Source organism: Pogonomyrmex barbatus, unplaced genomic scaffold, assembly GCF_055798465.1.
Source record: "Pogonomyrmex barbatus isolate J1 unplaced genomic scaffold, ASM5579846v1 scaffold10, whole genome shotgun sequence".
In the NCBI taxonomy this organism is placed as follows: domain Eukaryota; kingdom Metazoa; phylum Arthropoda; class Insecta; order Hymenoptera; family Formicidae; genus Pogonomyrmex; species Pogonomyrmex barbatus.
The window spans coordinates 7,752,199-7,773,498 of record NW_028297099.1 but is presented as its reverse complement, the minus strand read 5'-3'; the positions used below and the strand labels follow the sequence as shown (position 1 = coordinate 7,773,498).

The window sequence follows — 21,300 nt, the reverse complement described above, 5'->3', positions numbered from 1 at the left end:
CCTTTCTCACTGGATATGTTTGGTTATAAAAAATATCACAATTAATATTTAATTCAGTAAAAAGAAAAACGCTAAAATTATCGATATAATCGAGAAGCAAATTTCGATATACATTCATTCGATTAAACAATAGAACAAATTGTTTTATGTATCAGTCTTTATTCATAGAACTAATCGACAGATCAAAATATATTTATATTATTTGTGTCTGCTGCTGCTGCTGTGTGTGTGTGTGTGTGTGTGTGTGTGTGTGTTTTGTGTGTTATACGTGTATATATGCGCGTGTAAAGAAACATTAACGATACAGAGCTATATTCTCGAGCGCCAAGCATTCTCGAAAGTTTATCACTGATATAATTCGAGACACAAGGAGAATCATTTTCTTTTTCGAATCGATATTAAATGCCATGCATTCGGATCGTAAATTGCGTAAGCTAAATCAAGTCCAGCTTGATTTTTTATGCGGATTTTTTTATTCCGCTGCGTAGCACGAGTGTAAAAGCAGTAAACATATTGCGCGATATTGCATATGATTCTTATTAGATGCATCCACCTTGTCCTAAAGATTTTCTTTTAATTTTCGTCGCTTCCAAGGAAAATAATCGTTCAACAAGCGAGAATTTGATGCATTCAGTACTTTTCAATGCTACAATCGCAGCCAAGTGGTAGTCACTACTATTGATTCTTACTCTTAGCTCTAACCAATCACATTCAATTCTTATTTAGCTGCTCAATGAGCGGTTGTAATACCGAATGCACCTACTCGCTCATCCGATCTGTTATACTAAGAATAAGTATACATAACACATGCATTTTTACATCTACGAGCTTTAAAGCTGCGAGTTTTAAAACAGCGATTGCTCAGACAGCGTCTAACAGACACGCGGTGGCGAAAGAAATTATGGAAAAGGACTGAAGAAAAAAAAAGAAGATAGTACTCTCTTTTTTCTCACTATATTTGTGAAAATTAGAAAATTTTGACAAGGTTTAGGATGCCTGAGTGTCGGTCCACAATAGGTGATTTAAGCTTTAAGAAGTAAGAAATTGACCAATCATAGTCGATTATTCTTTTCATATTCGATTATAATTGGTCAATTTCTTACTTCTTAAAGGTTAAATCATCTATTATGGACCGACACTGAGATATAGCAATATCGCAGTAAGATGCTAAAACTTTACAAATAGGATAGACATAAATAACGCGCGTGTGCGTATGTGTGTATGAAATATAGATAAAAATAGAAGCAGATTAAATAAATGTATTGATATAAAATTGAAAAAAGTTTTAATAAAAATCTTTATATGTTAATTACGTATATGAATATACATAGCTACGTATATGAATATACATCAAAATATTTCAAAGTATATTTCATTTAAAAGCTTTTACGCCACCGTGTGCCTATTCTCTCGCTCAACTCATGAAAAATCCATCTTTCCTATTTAAATAATTTCCTTTTGAAAACAATCATCAACCTTATATAAAAAAAAAACAGCTCTGTATATCAACGAACAGCACATGTTTTCAACATCGCCTCTTTTACTACATAAAATGAATGAATTAAAAAAACCGCAAGAAATCAATTATGTGAAATTTGGTCTCCCGATCCTCGAAACCAGACAGATCCCCAAATTTTTTCTAATTTTGCCATCCATCATTTCTCTGTACATTTTAACTCCAACAAATTGCCCTTTCTAATTATACAATTCTTCCGTCTCTGAGTAAATAAATGAGAATACGAAAAAAAAAAAACCGATAAGCGAAGAAGAATTCAATATTTTGAAGAGTAATATCCAATTACGAAAATCCTAGGAGATCGTAATTGCACAAAACGGATTCCCGGCATTTCTTCAAATTCATTCCTTTCTTCGTGGACTTTTTCGTCTATAAAATGTAGACGTGATAATTGATCATCGATTCTCTCTTTCTCTCGCTTTACGCCTGCAACCGTGACATCGCGCACACTCGCTTCCAGCGCGATCCTCCAGCAAGGGATTCTATTCTATTTATTAGCATCTTTTAAATTATTTTTATATTAATTCTGCTGTTTGCTACCCTCCTGAGGTAACACAACGCGTTTGGTAAGACCCGGTTGTGCGTCATAGCTTTGCGAACCGTGATCGTCACCGCGATCCAAAGACATCAAGCTCCTCGATGGGCTCGGCGAGGTCAAGCATTCGTGAATAAAACTGCACACTGTGTTCACGTAGACGTCGCGATAAGTTGTGTAATGCTTGACATGCGGCGAATTGGTGAATAGGACCAACTGCACCCGCACACCCCGCTCGGCCCGCCGGCTAGCAAACTTCTCGACATCCTGATGTTTCAACAGATTTCAAACATTAGAAGAAAACCTCGAGGGCTCTTATCAGTGACATAATATAAAATTATATAAATACAAAATTTCATAAATATTTTGTAACAAGACTGTTCTCAGTTCTCATTGCATCTATTGGATAAAAAGTTTTAAATTTAGTTGTCAAACTTTAATATAAATAAAAACTTTAATATAAATAAAAAATAAATTTTCAAATGTTCTCTTTTTTAATGTATATCTTTTCTTTTCTTTTGTTTTTCGATTAAACGAACTTATATTCCATGATTTCTCAAAAGTCCGATTCATTATTACAGAATTTAATGTGGAAAATGGAAACTCACAGACGCCGGAATCAGAGTGTCGCTGTTAGAGTACAGGAACAGCTGAGGCCAAGAATAGGCTTCCTCGGCGAGGGCGATCGGGTTCGTTTGAATAGGTGTTCTGCTGAAAGCCTGCGCAATTACCTGACGATCATAAATTGACATATAACCGTATAACATCGATATAGTCCTGAAATGATCCGATCTATGGACATATGGTTCGCCTTGATAAACATACGTTGCGATAAGATCATGTCGGACGTATTCGGAAATTAATGAAAATTACGAATGTTTCATGCCAGCTAATGTTCGTGAAGCAATGTGAAGAGTATGAATGTGCATTCGTTTACCTCGAAGAACCAGAGTACAGAGAGGAAGAACGTGATGACGAGTGACATTGGCAGGTTCGTGAGGGGATGACCGCCGATAATCGCGCTGATTGCTTTGAAAAGCGCCGTTAGTCTTCTTTCACCGGGCGCGCTATCGAATATTACTCCCCTGACCTGCAAGTACATAAAATTATAAATAAAATTCTATTTTCAATTTTTACATGAATTAAATTTATAGACAATTTATAATTCGCATTAAGTTTCTATTCTAAACTTTTATATTTTTATTTACTATCTTTTATGCCGTGTATTTTATAATTTTATACATGTTTGTATTTCAATTTCTGCTTTATTTATCATATTATATGGCATGTAAAATCTTGTTCTGAATTTTGACGCGAATTTAAGTCAAAATTTTTTTTTATTGTCGATTTTAATTAGAATTTTTTTAATTATTTTGATATTTTAATTTAAAAAAAAAAATAAAAAATGATATAAAAAATTTTCTATAATTCCGATATTAACACAAAGGCGTAATTTTGTAAAATATATGTTCCGTATTAAAGTAACATCTTTTGTCTAATAATAATTTTTAATTTTGTCTATTAATAATTTTTTACACAACCTGCATACATATGCTTTTTTTTTTACTTTTTTTTTCTTAAAAATAATCGTAAACTTCTTTTTTAAACTTCAAAATAGGAAATCTGTTTACTATTTGTTTTAGACAAAAACATAAGGCATAAAGGAAAAAATTGTCATATAAATTAAAATTATCAGAGTTCTTCGCGATCTTCAAAACCAAGACCAAAAATAAAATGTATATTCGAAGAGGCATAACGCGATATTTGCTGCGTTAAGATGTGTACCTTGAACGGCGTATTAGCTCTCTGCATTGCAAGGCTGATATGCTGATACAGGAACGCCCCACCGTTACTAAAGACGTGGAAAAATATCGGGTGCTCATCCAATTGCTTATCGGTGATCACTTGTAGCAGTCGCTTGCCGATGTAAGGCATCTTGTCCCGCCGCCAGAACAGGCATTCTACCGGCGCCGTGTAACGCAGTGTAATGCAACTACAGAGATACAACGCAAGGATTAATGATTAAAGGTTAATTGAGAAATAATTTTAAATTGAAAAATAATTTCAAATTATTGAGTAATCAATCAGACGATCATCGGATTCGCGATCGGAATTATCGAGTCGACAGGTGCACATCCGCTCGTTTCTACTCGCACAAAAGTGAAACGTTTATAGATACATCTCTCTGTAATTTTACAAATATATTCCATACTCGACGTATAGAATTATAAATAAAAACTTGTGTCGCGAATCAAATTCTATCGAATAAGAAATCGCCTAAAGTAGGACGCAAAAGGACTTCGTAACGCTACGATATAAATCGGCGCCTCGCTGTGTTATTCTCCCCTTAAAATCGCCATTTATAAAATGCGCATCCAGTATCCACACGCGAGTACTTGGAGTATTTGAAGTATCTCGGACCTGTGACATCGCGGAGACGAACGAGTTGAATTTCGATCTCCCGAAATTCAACTCGTTCTCGCGCACGGTACCAATTTCACGTGAAATCAGCAGCTCGAAATACCTCTTCTCTTCATAGATCGCGCTGTATTTAGCCAAGTATCGGTCCTGACAGCCGGCCCATCCTAGCAGGATCACGACCGGCCGCTTGTCCTCCTCGTACACGAACACGAATTCCTCCCGCTGATCCTGTCCCGCGGTCAACGTCGGGTCCTTCGGGGATGGCGGAAACGACGGGAACATGATGTAATAATCCAGATCCTCCTGGTCGCTCATCTTGCCCGATTGCTGTGCCTCCTGTTCACGAGGACGAAAGGGATAGAGAGGGACAGAAAGAGAGACAGAGAGGGAGGGGAGGGGGGAGAGGGACGGAAGAACACGATCGGAGGTGAGGTGGTGCGCCGGGCATGAACTAGCTTCGCCGGGAGGGTGACTTCTACACGGCTTGAATCCGAGCTTGCGTTGTTCGAAGCGCGCGAATACGCCGGCAGATCGATATTCGAGAGGGTTATAAAAGCTAGGTCGGGTCTCGACGATAAGAACGACGGCGCATATGGACATCCAATCGCACAGGTGCATACGCCAGAGCGCGCGGGATGCGTTCATTATTTTTATATCGAAGAATAAAAGTAACGGTTTCGTTTAAGAAAAGTAACGTAAATAATAATAATAGAGAAAAGTTTGCGAAAGGCGGACTTTCCAAGACTTATATTTCTTTTGAATTTCAAGGACCGAATTTCCTCGCTATTTTCCATGTGTGTGTCTCTCTCTCTCTCTCTCTCTCTCTCTCTCTCTCTCTCTGAATGAACTCTAGTTGTCTTTTAACTCGATTGGTTCGGTTAAATAATAATTGAAGATCAACGAAGTCTCGAAAGAGGAAATATCCGCAAAACGATATTCCCATGATAAAAGCGCGTGCCATCTTGATCCCCCCGTGATCGCTTCTGCTGTTAAGCAAGTGGCGCCAACCGCGGGTGGCGCGTGGAATGCGTAGGACGGACTGCCACCGAGCAGGCGCTCCGCCGGACCGCTCGCAGCATCCGGGAGCTGCGCGCGAGGCCGGCAACGCGCGCGAGATGAAATTGGAGCGAGCGAGAGGAGGAACGGATGGGAGGGAGCCCGTTTCTAAATCGAAATCTAACGAGGAGCACACTCTCAGAGCCACGCGAGGCGGCCGCGCGACACGTTGCGCGTATTCGGATGCCGGTGTGAATAACGCGTCGCGTTATTATGTGCATCGAGAAACGTGCGAGCCACGCGAGGCTCGCCTGTGTCATCTTGGTTCTCGTGGCGATCGCTCTGCCGCCCGGTGAGTGCGAGATTTTCACTCTATTTTTTTTTAAATCTAAAGTCCAGACAAATAAAAAAAAAAGGATATTTTGATTTTTCCTTGGAGAAATATTTTCCTATCATTGGGACAACCGTCTGCAGAAATTTTGATTTTATTGTTTTTTTACTTGTTCAATACAGTTATATTATATAGTTTATAATAATAAACTAACATGTTCATACATGTATAATTAATATAAATATTTAATATTCATAATATTCATAATCTTTGATTAATATTTTATATCGGTTATTAATTCGTTATAAATAAAATTGTTGTGGTTATTAAATTGAATAACTTTTAATTATACGCATATATGCATAATTTATAATAATAAATATTTTAGCTTTTTACATTACTAAATTAAATTATTAATTCTCTCTGCCGTATTCTCTCTATAATTAGTTAAATAATAGCTATATAAATTTTGTTTATTTAAATTATTACAAAATTACATTTATTGAGAAAATATTATATATTATGTTCGTTACATACAATAAACAGTTTTTTAAAAATAAGTTATGTAAAATAAATATATGAAATAATGATTGATTAGTGCTCATCTAATCCGTCTCCATTTTTTTATAAATAGTAACATTAATTCAATGATCAATCTTCCAAGCAGAGATACAAGATGACTCGATCTTAAGCTTGTGTCTGCGTTTTAATTTATATACCGCCTCTGAAAAATAGAGAATAAAAAGATAAATACGCTGACATTTGCATGTCCGAGATAAAGCTTAAAAACCGAGACGGAACATTTTCCTGTGTTTTAAGAAGAGGCGGAACTATGAATAAAGAACATTTAGAAGACTGTAATAATACATATGCAAATCTCAGTCTCGTGGCTTTATAAAAACCGCATTACGAATTCTTCAAAATTAGTCAAAATTAGCTCGCTTGTCTTACTATGCCACGTACGTTGTCTTGTAGAAAAATGGAAAAAAAATTATCATTCTGTTAAATAATGTCTGTTAATCGAGGACCATCCGGTGCGAATATACCTCTCGTAGTGATACGAGTCAGCGATAAGTCGTACATTTTAGGAATAGGCAAGCGTGCCTCGAATTATTTTGGTGTAAAACAAAAAAAAAATGGAAAATCTCTTCCACAATGCAATCCCTTTTTCCGCGAATTATGGAATAGAGAAGAACAATGTAACAGTGCTAACTCGTACATTAAATAATCTTTTCGTAAATCTTTTCATTCAGTGAAACGCGGGAAATATGCCTCCCATACGACATCTTCCTTCGGCCGATACTACGAAATGAAGAATTACAAGCGTAATAAAGCGACTATATCTTATATTAAACCCTTTCGTACTTTAATTCCTTAAAGCGCAAAGAATGTGCTTCTTATATCACATCTCTTCCGTCCGATGTGGCTCATATCTTAAAAGTGAAAAATAGTCCACTATAACTTCAGGGAAAATTTCCTCGTCGCCCACAGCGTGCGGCGACGAGAGAAAGTCCATTCACCACGGCTACCTCTCTGCGAAACGCGAGTGACTTGAAACGCGGTCTGTTAATTTTCACGGTGCATTGTGGACCGCGCAATCACAATGAAATGCCAGCCCGTTTTCCCGCCCGCTACAACGTCTTTCTGATAGCTGATGTAATTAGTTTTGCCGTTGGACGCGTATTAGCAGATTTAATATTAAATAGATTTTCTCCTCTCCCCCTTCCCCTTCTCCCTCTCTCCTCTTTTTTTCCGCCTTCCTCTCTCCCCCTTCCTCCCTCTCTTCCCCCCCCTCTCTCTCTCTCTCTCTCTCTCTCTCTCTCTCTCTCTCTCTCTCTCTCTCTATGTGTGTGATCCAACTTAAGCAATGAAAAAACAATGAGTGCTGGGCAATCTAACTTCACTACTTAACTTGTTTACGATTTATGCGGTTGTTCGCGCGGTTGGTACATTCGCACGTAATTACATCGTTGTATATTCTCCATGCAGAACGAGATTAACAAAATGGCGCAAGATTTACGGGGGATGAAACACATGCGTACTGTTTCTGCTATACTTTTTTATTCATTTCAGTGTGCCCCGCTTACGGCTTAAGTAAAGTAATATTGTTCATAAACATCGCAGAGACGTTGCGTATAAAGCTTCAAAACGCATTTCAGAAAGATCTCCAAATTCAAAGCGCGTTTGAAATGCGCTCCTCTCGCGCTATTTGCGCGTTTCCTATTCAGAAATATGCATAATTATAAATTTTATCATCTAATTAAAATATTGTAATATTCGTGTGTGATACATCTGCGTATCCTCCCTTTCAAAGAAAAACTTTAAATTCAGATAATTTAATAAATTATTTCCGTAATTTAGGACTGTGATATAATGTAATCCCTTTGTAATCAATTTTTTTTCGTATTCATCTAAGCATAAAACAACCGTCAAATGCTCAATGATTTTTCTGCCAAAGAAGACGTGAATAATTATGGGAAGCGCACCGTACACCGTTTTTCATCGATCGTCGTGAAAATTCTTTAGAAAGAGATTATTTATCCTTTTACGAAGTAGAGAGAGAGAGAGAGAGAGAGAGAGAGAGAGAGAGAGAGAAAGAGAGAGATCCTATTGGAGCAGTGCTTTGGCAATTCATTTCGTTTGATTGGCGATGCAACATTACTGGAGGTAATCTCATCGTTCCCAGTCGTGTGTCGTGAACGAAAATTGACAGGGAATCAATGATGAGGGTACACTCCGTGTATTAGTGCGATGCGAATTGATGGAGAAATTTCCTCGTGATGTCGACTTTATCATAAAACCAAGGGAAATCTCTGGGAAATTTCGAAAAAATCTTTCTCAGGATCTCATATTTCATTCCCGTCGCAACGGGTTATCAAAACACGCCGCGATTACATCCCCAATTGATGAAATTATTCTAGTCCTTCCGCCCCATATTGGATCGTTCAAAGATTATCGAACTGATTATCGTACATCCGAAATTCAGATTCGCTTTTCTGATAAGCAAACGGATAGAAGCTCTCTCGATTTGCGACCAACATCGGGAATGATCGTCGCGAAAACTCAAATGTAACTTTAAAAGTGATGACCCGTGAATATTGCAGACGCACAATGTCGTGGTGGGAACGACCGCTATATGGGTGTGTGTGTGGGGGGGGGAGGGGGGAACAAATGAAAAATTGCCGGTGCGCGTGTGACGGCAAGGGGGATGCGTTGTTCACCGAATTGTACTCATTTATTCACGCCTCTGCGCCGGCATGTGCCATGCATTATGTTATATTATTTTTATAATAATGTGGAAATAAATGTGAAATATTGAGACATTCCGACTAGCCGATTAGCTTCCGACACTTGCCGTTCGAGATTCAAGCTGGCGCTTGTCTAAAACTACTACGTTAACGGTATAGTCGACGATGTAAATGTAAATGTAAATTTCGGAAATAAATAATACACAAATCGAGAACACACTAGTTTCATGATTTCTTTATTTAGTATAACACATTAATCAATCGAAACAATTAAAAGTCGGAAAATGCACAGTGCGGTTTACTTTGGAATATACTATACGAACGTCGTTTACCACTGATTGAATTTAATTAAACTTTTGCGACAGAATCACCACTCTGGTTAGTCGCTTATTACGATTGAGAAACGAACGAATTACATTCTGTTGCCTGAGGCAAAACTTAAGTGCTCGCTTTAATTGTTTCTAGAGTTGGAACAGTTCTCTCTTTGTGTTTGGATTTGTATGTCTGCTTTTTTTTTTGATATTTTCGATACGTCAAAAAACAAATGTTTTATAAATAGATCTCCCGAAAGATAATAACATCGAGAAGTGTCATAAAATTTACCTGGGATATATCGCTAATTTAAATAATTTATAATCAATATTAGAATTCAAGGTAAAATTTTATTTATAATTTTATGTGCCGTGTAATCAGAGGATGTTCGCATCAGAAATATATATATGTAAAATATGTATTAATATGTAATATAAAATATGTATTAATATGTAAATATATATTAAAACACATACGTATCAAAAGATAATTTTCACATCAGGTATGCGCGCTAACGTGATCACGCGAACAAATTATATATTTTTTGCTACATGATGACATATGTATGATTCTTTTAATATTAATAATATTTTAATTATTCTAGATATCAGATATAGTTATCAATAAGTCAATAATTTACGAGATATTTTATACTTTTTATTCTAGCGTGTAATATAAAGTATTCGTAAACTATTAATTTCTTTGTAAGATTTCCTTGTATTTCCTTTATATTTTTACGCACATAATAAGAAAAATCAATTGATATAAAAAACTACATAATTGTTTTAAAAATATTATGCAATATGCAAATATTTTATACATGCATAATTTAAAAAAAAATAATCTCATGATTTTTCTATACCAATTGCTTTATTTTATTATTTTGCAGAATAAAAAATGAACAGTTACAAGATGTTTTATGTTTTATGTTGAAATATGTCAAAAAATAGTGTAAAACGTATAAAATATAACATATCGTAAATCATTCACTTCTTCTTAATATTTTTATATCCAGAATAATTAAAGGAATCATATATTAACAAATCATATAGTAATTATACAGCACAAAAAATATATAATTTTATTTTTAAAACTCGACAATAGCTCTATCTGCGAATGAATCAATATCATAATCATGTGGCCTCCTCAAAACTTTATAACTTTACAACTTTTTTTAAAATGTTTTCTCTGTATCTTCCATATTTTTCGAAATATTTGCTTGCGTCATTTAAAATGGACCACTCTGTATTATATAAATATAGTATATTTAAATAAATATAAAATATTTGAGCAAATTGTCTCTTTGAGATAATGACTCTTCTGGTGAAGTACTTTTTGTTTTTAAATGATTTTTACTCGCATTCGTTAACGATTTCGAATACATCGATAACAATGGGAAAAGTCGATTATCGCTAGATTATACCAATTGCCACTTGATATCACTTAGATTAAATCCGAGGATGCTTTCCTCGATGAGCTTCTTCGACAATGGCAGGGGAAAATGCACTCGGCTCCGCCTCTTCTCGAATCGAAAGGCTGTGAAACTTTCGAGTATAATCCGCTGTGAAACTTTCCCGGGCATGCCATAGGCGTCCCTTCGTTAGTGCACTAAAGTTTATATTATACCTCGCGAGTCAAAAAATTGCATGTTCATTGAGAATAAAATTTCACGTCCTAAAAGAAAGAAGCGAAATATTATCACTTAAAATTAATTCCTAACGCGCATCTCCGAATGAGATTTATAAAAGATCTTCTATACACTTAATGGCGTTAGTTGCGTTCTCAAACATCAGACAAATTTGAAAAACTTATCTTGCAGACATCTAAAGAACATTCTCTGAAAAATTAAGATACTTTTCATCTATCCATTAAAAATTCTCTCCTCTCATCCGTCCGCTTTCTCTCCTTCCTCCCTCGTTCTTATCAACTCGATTTTATCGCCATCTTCGCGCAAAGAATTTCCATATCGACGGCGGGCGGCTGCTCCGTTCGACGAAGCAAAATGACGGCAAGAGCCGATGACTTCCGGGGTTTCATAGGGGGGGAAGGGGGGGGGGTAGTTTCATTGCAGTAACAGTTCAAGTTTCGACCAAACTTGTGGCGCAAGTGCGCGCAAGGCTCCGACAAACTTCACAATAGAACTTCCGCATTTTCGCCTCGCTGGCTGCACCGCCTGCGGAGATCGGCAGTCACGGATAAGGGTGGTCCTTTTCCCAACCCTCATTGTCATTCTCACTCTTATTTTCCATTACCGTGATCAACGCACCTTTACGATCGGGTCCACTCGTGTTTACAGGGCTCTGCCAAAATGCCGGGGCACGCGGTACGTCCGGGGACAGGATGGGATTGGATCGTTCCAGCGACGGGCTGCGCATTCTGGGAACCCATCAGCAATATAGGTAAAATATCGCCACGCCGCATAACGGGGTCTCCCCGGAACTGTAAAATGTACCTCGCCGATTTTTCTTCCGGTAACGTTATACGAAGAATCCCGTGCTCGTTCGTGCGAAACGCATAACGGGAGAAACGAGAAGACCCTCTTGACTAAGAATTCAACAGCGTTCTCGATTCACGATAACATATGCTTTGTCATATAATCCGCGTATGCGAATTCGAATTTGCTCGGATATCATAGAAGAATCTTTAGAATTACACTGTAATTATAGTTCAAGATCATGGATTTATTGAAATCGCAGTTGAAACGCACTACTGGTTGAAAATATATTAATTGATCGATAGTTAATTACATAATATTAAAGATGGAAGAAAAAGATTCATGTTTCATGTGTATGCATATGTGCAATTATTTATGTTTAGATCCAGATATTGCGCTCGTATATATTCGACATCTATATTCGTCTTTTCGTTAAGCAAAACAAAGAAATTTACTAAATATAAAGATATCTCGGCTTCTCTTTAAACAAATTTGTAACATAATTTTAATGTTCTTTATTCTTTTAAGATCTTGAAACATTGAAATTAGGCAACATGATTTTCTGTGTATCTTTGATGATTTATTTAATTAAATTAAGCGATCTTTTAAATCCCTTGTTTTTTGCAAGAGCAAAGATGATTGGAAATATTATTATCGGAGAACGTGCGACATTCCGACAAACACGTATCGAAAATTGTAAATTAAGATAATGTCTCGAAAAGTCATAATCTCGAAATTTAAGAAGCATAACAATGTCCTGGAAAATCACAGTCTCGAAATCTTAGAAATTAGACAAAATATAATCCCGAAATGAAACATGAAAAATAAGATAATGTTCTGAAAATTATATAAACCAAAATAAATATACCCAATATTTCACAAGAAAAAAATAGACAAAGTATTTCAGAAAAAACATAATTTTAAGAACAAATAAATTTTTATATGTCAACAATTTCTTAAAAATTACATATAAATTGCTATAATATTTAGATTATTAAGAATAAAAAAAGGAAAAATATATATAGAAAACATATGATATCGATTTACTTGCAAATGAAGTTATTGTTAATTCTTTTATGATCATCATTTTTTAAAAATGAAATTATATATTTTTTGTTACGTATTATAATTTTTATAATTATTCTAAATATAAAAGTATTAAGATAAAGTTATCAGAAAGTCAATAATTTATAAAATATTTTATATCTTATTCTGGCATATTTTGACATAAAATATAAAATACTTTAATACTTTTGTGCAAAATAATGACATAAATTAATTAATATAGAGAAAGCATATAATTTTTTATTAAAGTACATTGCATAGTTTTTTTCAAGAAACTATGAATCTTCTTCACGCCAATTAATTTGTTTATATATAAGAACATTAAAGTACGGTTACAAAAACTGAAGAATTTATAAAATATTTTATATTTTGTGTCAAAATAAAATATAAAATATCTCATAAACTATTAAATTTTTGATAACTGTATCTTGATAGTTTTATACAAAATAACTAGAAATTCTAGAAGATAGAATTCTAGAAAATCATATTACATAACAAAAAATATACAATGCCATTTAAAAAACTATAAAAACTATAAAAAGATATCCACAATTGCTTCATCGATGTATGAAATAACATCATCTTAATCATGTGACCTCTTCGAACCCTTACAATTTTTGTCTGATACATTTCTTTTTGAAATCTCACAATTTCCGGATATTCGATTGTTAAAATGAAACACATATATGCGCGCGCGCACATAGCATTCGATTTATGTGCAATTTCTTCTGAAAAAATTGTTGAGATAAAAAAATTTAACTGATATTAAAATTACATTTTTCTGAAATGTTTTATCTAAACTTTCTTTTGACCTTTAAAACGTTTAACACACTCAATTTAGTGGATTTTTTTTTATGATTTTCTGGATATTATTTCATTTATTTCTCATCATATGAGCTCTTCATATTTCAATGGCTTTTCAGGATATTATTTATAATTTCTGAGATTTCAGGATTGGAGCTTTGCGAGACGCAATTCTTAAATTTCGGAATTATGACTTTTCGGAACATTGTTTCGGAACAGTTGTCAATTTCCGTAATTATGATTTTTCATGAGACTTTGCATGTCCGTCTTGTTATCTGCCAGCCGGGGCGTATCTTCTGAGGGAATGGAGGCACTCGAGGAAAACAGAAGGACGCTCTTGTCGCGAGGCGTTATCAAGGAGGCACAGGGGATGGAAGCGGAAGCGAAAACGGAGGCCCGCGGCAATGAGCGCGGGGACAAACATCTCCTTTTGTCGGAAAATGGTGCGAAAATTCCGCCTCGACGAAACGTAAATGTCAGTGAGTAAAATCGTCTTTCCTAGTATTAACGGGAAACGTATATTCCGAATAAATCAGTCGGCAACAAGATGAAAATGTGCGCGCGCGTGGATTGAGATACGATATTCATTTCTAAGCGAATTATATTACTCCAAATTTTTCATGTTGACGCAAACGCGCATTATCCCCGTATCGTGCGATATTGCCGTAATGTGAAACTGGAATGATAAAAGTTTTACCGATTGATCAATCGCATATATATATATATATTCCAACCTGTGATTCTGGTCGACATTTTTGCTGATGTACCTTCGCCATTCTGTTCAGCAGCAACTTTGAGCAAACAGCAAGAGGGCAACTTTGGCAGTCGGACGCGCAAAAAGCGTCGTAGGGGCAAGGAAAGCTCGGGTGGTCTCGGTGTCAAGGATCGCGTGCACGGGATCACCGAGGATAGTCGCGAAAACGAGATAACGGGCAAGCGGGATCGATCGTCACGAAAGGACGACCCTCTCTCGAAGTCACGGCCGAAGAGTCGGGAGGCGCGAAAGTCCCGTGCGGAACGACGAAGGCGAAAAAAGAATAGGAAAGAAAGACGAAACAAGGAGGGCGAGAAGGACAGGCGGCAGGCTATCGCGCGACGATTGTCGAAGCGCAAAAGAAAGAGCCACGACGACCTGAACGGACGTATCTTCGATAAGTTCAACCTCACCGGGACCAATACGTCCGAAGCGACGATCGGAAACTCGTCGAGCGTCACCCCCGACCGGGCTTCGTTGACGGAAGCCGCCGGAACAACGACGTCATCGAGTCTTCAATATCACCCGACGCTCGAAGCGACGACGAAGTTAACGAGAACGTCGCCACGTCAAGACGTTTACACGGCCGATACAGTGGAGAGGGAATTTTCCAAGCAGCTAGAAATGGAGATCTCCAAGTCCGCCCTGAAGGGCTCCTCCATTCTGGACGACGGTATTTTCGACGTGTCTCCGAAGAAATCGACCGAACGGAATGTGGAGGCGGCCAATGAAAAAAACAGAGACGACGACGTCGTCTCATCGGAAGGCAAAGCCGACTTCCAGAGTTCGCATTACGATGCCGAGAGGATGCTGGGCTATTCGAGGACCGAAGAGGACCTGCCGATCCTGGACCTGGAGAACGAGGTGCTGGAGAGGACTCTGAAGGACTATAACGCGTACATGATGTCGCGGCTGAAGCCATTGTCACTTCCGCGCTACGACGAGCTACCGATCCGTCGCACTTCCGGCTCCCATCCGCCGAGGAAGCCGATAATTAATTCCGAGGAGAGCACCGAGGAGACCGGCGACGCGGAAGTCACTGGCGTAATAGCAGCGATGCAGGACGACAGCACGAGAGGGGACTTAACTTGCATAAACGGGACGTTCTTGCCGGCTCCTCTATCTCGTCACGCGTTGATCAAATATGTAAAGTAAGTGTCCTCCCATATTCTATCATCCATAATTCAATGCTCTGGTATTAATCCTGATGTCAACAATTTGCACGGACGTCGGTATAAGCCGCATACGAAGTATGTCCTGCTGATTAATTTTAAGCATCAACTTTTTCCAAAGTCACTTTCAAATTGGCTTTCTTTCGATTAAGATACCTACAAATTAGAATAGATACAGTTTTAAAATTAATAAATGATGTGAAAATAATAATCGAAAATTTTAATGAGGCTGTTTCATTTCAAGATGTAAAAACGACAACAATTTTAAAATTAAAAATTTACTAATAATTAAAAATTAAAGATAAAATAAGCATTCTTCTATTTCTTATCATCTATAATTTAATGCTCTTATTGTTACTATAATCTTACAATTAAAATTAATGGAGACAACTGGACACTTTACGTTTGCTGAAATGAGTTGCGTTGTTTCACACGAGATGTTTCTTAAAAATACAATGTTAATATCTTACTGATTAATTATTAAATCAATTTGTTCTCAAATTAGTTCCTATTGGATTAAAACCAACGAACTAAAATTGATTTATATATGTTATTCAATTAATAAGTAATAATAATATGACCGGCGAAGACTTAGATGAAGATTTAGTTAGTTCTAAAATCCAGAAACAATAGCCAAATTTTCCATCGTAACACGTTTTCCAGTTGAAATGAAAATTTATCCATTTCCCATTTAGCGCTAATTCTCTCCTAGGGAAAATAGAGTTTTATCGTAAAAATAACTCGCCGCGTTCACATCATAATTATAAAGGTCTTCGACGCCGGGCAATGAGTATCTGGAAGCCGATTACGAGTGTGTGCCAGGCTTCCATATGGTGCCATCCTCCACGAGCCGATTAGTCTGTAGGAATCGTCAGTGGGTCGGACAGGTGCCAAAGTGTGAGATCAAGCAAAATCCGAATGGGATATGCGCCGAGGCATCCTGCGAGCACGTTTGCAACGAAATTAACGGACGTCCCGTCTGTTCCTGCTACGAGGGATTCAGATTGGACGGACACAAATGTGTCGGTGAGCACAATTTTGCAGTGCAAGTAATTATCATTAATGGATACATTCCGATTTGATTTTTTTTTTTTACACAAAGTTCGCCCACAAAAATTCTACCGCAAATTTCACATTAATCTCTTTATTCCAGCGCGTACGCGACTTTTGACTTTAAATATTTGTGCATGTATACAATAACAACACTTTCCCGTTTAGTTTTCATTTCGAATCCTTATTTTGATATTTTTATTTCCTCTTCGTAAAAGCGCCTAACTACTTATTGCAACTAAAGCGATCTGAGAGTAGGAGCAATTACTTGCTCCTACAACATCATCAAAGCGTCTTAAGCAGAGTTAATTAATTACGCTTCTGTGCAAGGCAAATCGCGCTGTTAATGGCGTAATAAATTCGCGGCGTTTGTTACACAGACATAAACGAGTGTTTGCTGAACAACGGTCACGGTCCCTGCCAGGACACCTGTCGAAATCTCGTAGGAGGGTACGAATGTTCTTGCGAGGGTTTGCAAGGCGCGACGCTGGCCGCTGACAATCATACATGCGAGCGTGACAGGCACATAGGACCGTGCAGCGTTAACAACGCCGGATGTTCCCACACGTGCCTATCCACGATGGGTCGTGTGTTCTGTCTATGCCCCGACGGTTTCATGCTCGAAGATGACTGGAAGACGTGTCAAGGTGAACAGTTTGTGAGATCCTCTTCTTTTTTTTTTTTTTTTTTTTTTTACTATATATTTTTCAAGTCGTGGTATTAGATCCGCGTGATGCCGAATTGACGCGATCTGTGATGTGGCATTTTACGCACGGTAGCGTTTAACGCAATTGAATTTTCGCGACGAACCTCAAACCACCCATGGGCAAATGGGTCTGGTTTGGTCTAGATTTTACGCGCGAGCATCCGCCCGGTATTTCGCCCGGTGCGACATTTTCGCAACGGGGGAGACGTATCGGAGACGTTTGACAAATGGCGATCATTTCCCGTAGACGTGGACGAATGCTCGGTCCCGGATCTTCAGACGGAGCTGTGTCGCTATGGGTGCATTAACACACCGGGTTCCTATCGGTGCGCGGAACCTATGGAGCTGAAGGATCAGCCAGTCTTGGACAGCCTGTCCATCACTTGCCTACCGGGCTACGAACAGACCTCTCATGGGTGCATCGGTGAGTCAGATAATGGAAAATTCGATTTTCGTCCTCGGGAAATAGCGTGTAACGCTATTCTCGTGTTGGGTGTAACGCGATTCACGCTAAATTAACTACTATTTTAACGCAGATGAGTATTCGAGATCAAATAGCAATTGAACAATAACTTTTATATTATTGATTTTTAAAAAGTGATTAATAAGCGACAATGGACTCACGATAACTGTCACGAGAACTCGTTACATCTCAATTTTATTTATAAAGATCCCTACGTATTAGAAATGTCAAAACGTGATTTGAACATTAGCTTGAACGAAACTCACATCGTGTTAGACTGCATTCACGAAACTTATTGTTAGGCGATGCAGTTATGCGCTCGAATTATAGCTCGCGGATGAATCCACTTTGCAAATTTGCGCGTGTTAGGAGCGGCTGCTTAAGTCAGGAGTTAAGCTAATAAGTTCTTGTTAATAAGTCAGAAGCATCGTGTTACCGTTAGGAATGGAGATGTGATCTTCCGCAACGTGTACATGAAAACTTTGTTGTCAGAAATGCCGTTACTCTCATAAGCGTAAGCAGCTTTCCACGCGCCTTGTCTTTATAATTTATAATGATATATACTTTTCATTCATCCTTTCCGTTCATCCTTTCTCTCGTCATTGTGTCTCTTTCAAATAGTCTTTATTCCTTGTTTTTCATTTTTTCATTTGTGAAATTACACCCTGTTGTGTAAAACGCTCCTCGAGCTCGCTCGTTCGAAAGATCGACTACCATTCTCCCCGGTATTTTTTATTCGTGGCCGCGTTATTCCGTTTCGCGTTTAAAAGCTCGCATTTAAGTTCCTTCGATCGCAAACATCTCGGACAATTCTCGACGAAAACGTGCGGCAGCTTCAGTATTTCCTCGAGTTGCCTCTCGTTCCTTTTTCCACAAGACGGTGGGCGAAGTACCGTCGAATCGTAACCCCACGGCTCTGCAAGGACGATACCTATATCACCATCGGTTGCTTTCGAATAGAGAGAGAGAGAGAGGGGGGAGGGGGAGGAGAGAGAAAGAGAGAGAGAGAGAGAGTCTTTTCTTTTCTGCCAATCGTGCATTCCTTGGGAGAATAACCTTCTTAGGAGTCCCGTGAGTTTTTCCCTCCAATATCTTCAAATATCTCGAGGAGCAGCTCCTCTCACCGCTCGCACAAAATGTAGTTCCTGCTGCAATCCGTTTTGCCGACGCGCACAAGCTCGATCGAAAAAACGCGGCGCTTTTATCGGCATTTTATACGAAATACGCTTCCGCGAGTTTCTCATACTCGTACGTGCACATTCGTCGCGATAATACAAAAATCCTTCATGCGTATCCGAAATTCTTGCAGTCGCGGCCGAGTGATTGACGTTTCGAGTATTGTATTTACAGGATGTTATGTCCAGTTATTTCCCTTCCCGAAAGGGAAGGAAATACCTATAGGATAGGCGTAGATACCTATGCGACGATCATCAAAGAAATATCTTCGCCAAAATTCCTCTTTTCCGATGTGGCTCTCGATGCGGACACATACCGAGGCTAGTAACCAACAGTTTAACTTTGTGGGCTTCAAATCTTTCAATTGCAATTGATGTGATTGTGAATAAACCGATAAAAATGTTACAGCTCGTTTGACAGGCGTTACGTTCGCGATATATCGCGATAAATCTTATTCTACGAAAATTCAACTTCTACTTCTGCTTATTTTGTAAGACACGCGAATTATATGTGTTCAAAAAAAGACAACTTTATTTCACTTATGTCTTATAATAATTTTTACAATAATTCTTGTGATTTAGAGCACGCGAGTTGAGATCTACGTTACTAAGGGTGCTTTCCATTTAGTGACACAAGTCGACGACAAGTATCGTTCTATCTTTCAATGATTAACAAGGACTAAAATGATGATGATTCCTAGCTTAGATATATGTATAAATATTACAATTTTTTTCCATTGGTCATTAAATAGCTTCGGGGGAGGGGAAAGTTTTACGTGAACGGCATTTTAATAAATGATTGACATCACGAGTCGCCGCGGAGTGGAAACACAGTGTGCGACTATCGCAATCCGCACGACGTATTTGCGAATGACGTAGGGATCTCGTCGTCTTAACTATCGGGATGCGATATTAAGTTCTCCCTTTATAAAATGAAAAGAAGAACGCGCCTCGGGCCTCCTCGCGACAGGAAGACAAAGGAACCGTAAATACTGTGCGCACAAACGATACCGCGAAATGTCACGTTTATGAGAATCCCCCGGTATTTCCCGCGTCAAAGCGAAATTCTAATTTTGCCCCCGTAAAGGCGAAAGACGCGCCCCGTTTTTATTACCGGCGAAAAGTGGACTATATCGCGATAATCTTACAATCTCCGGCGTATGCGCGACTTGAAAAGAACGACCGGCGGTGAAGGGACGGGACGGTGGATTTCTGGGCAAAGTAGAGAAGTTCTTTCGCTGACGAAAGAAATTCTTGCTCAGCGGTCTGTCCCCGACGCGGCTGATCCTCCCCGGGGAGTTTTTGCGGCAATGATGCTTCTCTCTCGGATAAACAAATGAATTGTCCACAAATGTATTCATGTTTTTTTGTAGCTCGCTCCTACGTTTTCATACGAGGGAAAATACGTATTGGAAAATCTATCAGAAAACCGAAACACAAAATGTGAGATTAAAACGGGGCAATGAGATGCGGGGGGAGGGGGGGGGGGGGAAGACGATTTGGTTAATTCGATAATAAGATAAGAATATTTTTTTATTTTATGAATTAAATATATATTGTCGTGTCGTCGGATGATTCGTTTATTATACGCAACTTAGAAAACTGGCGGTTTTAATTGATCGATAAAAAATGGAAAGAAAAGAAGAGTCAATTTTTCAGATTGGTCTCAAAAGATTGTCGCTTAAGAGCTGATATTATGGGACACCTTGTATGTGCTACCGCGCAAATTTATACGTCGTGAAAGCAGCGAAAGTGTTTTCTCGGCCATCATTGAGAGTGCTCAACGGGCAATAGCGCGCCTCGGTCACTTCGGTCAATTTAACGTAATCTCGCCGACGGCGACGATTGAAAGACAGATCGGAGGCCAAAGAACGCGAGATCGCCGGTGAAGGAGTCATTATGGTGCGAATGAAAGAAGCCTTGTACAACACTCGATGTGTTATAGCGAACGATCACCGACGTTTGATTTTCTTAAGCGACAGATTGTCCGACAGTTGTGATTCGCCCGAAGGCGTGATTACACCAAGCCAGACTTAGATTAAAGATAGTTCGCGTCTACGAGATCATTTATAGCCTCCTAATCAATTGCTCCAAGTATAACGCAGCCACGTGACGTAAACGACTTTGGAATGAGAAATGATTAAGCTCAAGATAATGAGGGACATGAAATGTATTATTAATATATGACTAATTGTAAGATAATATCTCCCGTAATATTCATTTTGTTGTAATCTTGTTTTAATATTACTATTTCCATGCTCATACGGATAATGAGATTATCAATTCATCAATGTAAAAGCAATTGATAAAAGAACATA

General features: G+C 38.1%; 2 protein-coding genes across 8 annotated transcripts in view; one reads left to right on the top strand and one right to left on the bottom strand.

Moving 5' to 3' along the window:
• Positions 1–139: 139 nt before the first annotated feature.
• Positions 140–4,961, bottom strand: LOC105426642 (transmembrane protein 53). 2 transcript variants are annotated; one of them, XM_011637953.3, is made up of 5 exons: positions 4,576–4,961; positions 3,837–4,044; positions 2,989–3,141; positions 2,660–2,770; positions 140–2,318 (listed from the first exon to the last, which is right to left on the bottom strand). In XM_011637953.3, exons 1-5 carry the CDS (start codon positions 4,785–4,787, stop codon positions 2,037–2,039), a joined length of 966 nt encoding a protein of 321 aa, XP_011636255.1. In that variant the 5' UTR covers positions 4,788–4,961; the 3' UTR covers positions 140–2,036. The 2 variants fall into 2 exon arrangements, with proteins under 2 accessions (XP_011636255.1, XP_011636254.1); XM_011637952.3 differs by having other exon boundaries at positions 2,660–2,782; positions 4,576–4,832.
• Positions 4,962–5,576: 615 nt separating this feature from the next.
• LOC105426643 (uncharacterized) overlaps positions 5,577–21,300 on the top strand; it is a 47,717-nt gene continuing 31,993 nt past the window's right edge. For 2 of the 6 annotated variants that reach the window (XR_016137874.1, XM_089070383.1), the window contains exons 1-7: positions 5,582–5,820; positions 11,656–11,758; positions 13,915–14,141; positions 14,448–15,567; positions 16,358–16,614; positions 17,019–17,285; positions 17,592–17,768. Coding sequence is in view for 5 of the 6 variants with exons in the window: in XM_089070383.1 (XP_088926509.1) it covers positions 5,742–5,820; positions 11,656–11,758; positions 13,915–14,141; positions 14,448–15,567; positions 16,358–16,614; positions 17,019–17,285; positions 17,592–17,768 (2,230 nt within the window). In the remaining variant the exon portion in view is untranslated. Of the gene's footprint in view, positions 5,821–11,655; positions 11,759–13,914; positions 14,142–14,447; positions 15,568–16,357; positions 16,615–17,018; positions 17,286–17,591; positions 17,769–21,300 lie in introns of all 6 variants that reach the window. The other 4 variants (XM_089070387.1, XM_089070384.1, XM_089070385.1 and 1 more) reach the window with 4 other exon arrangements.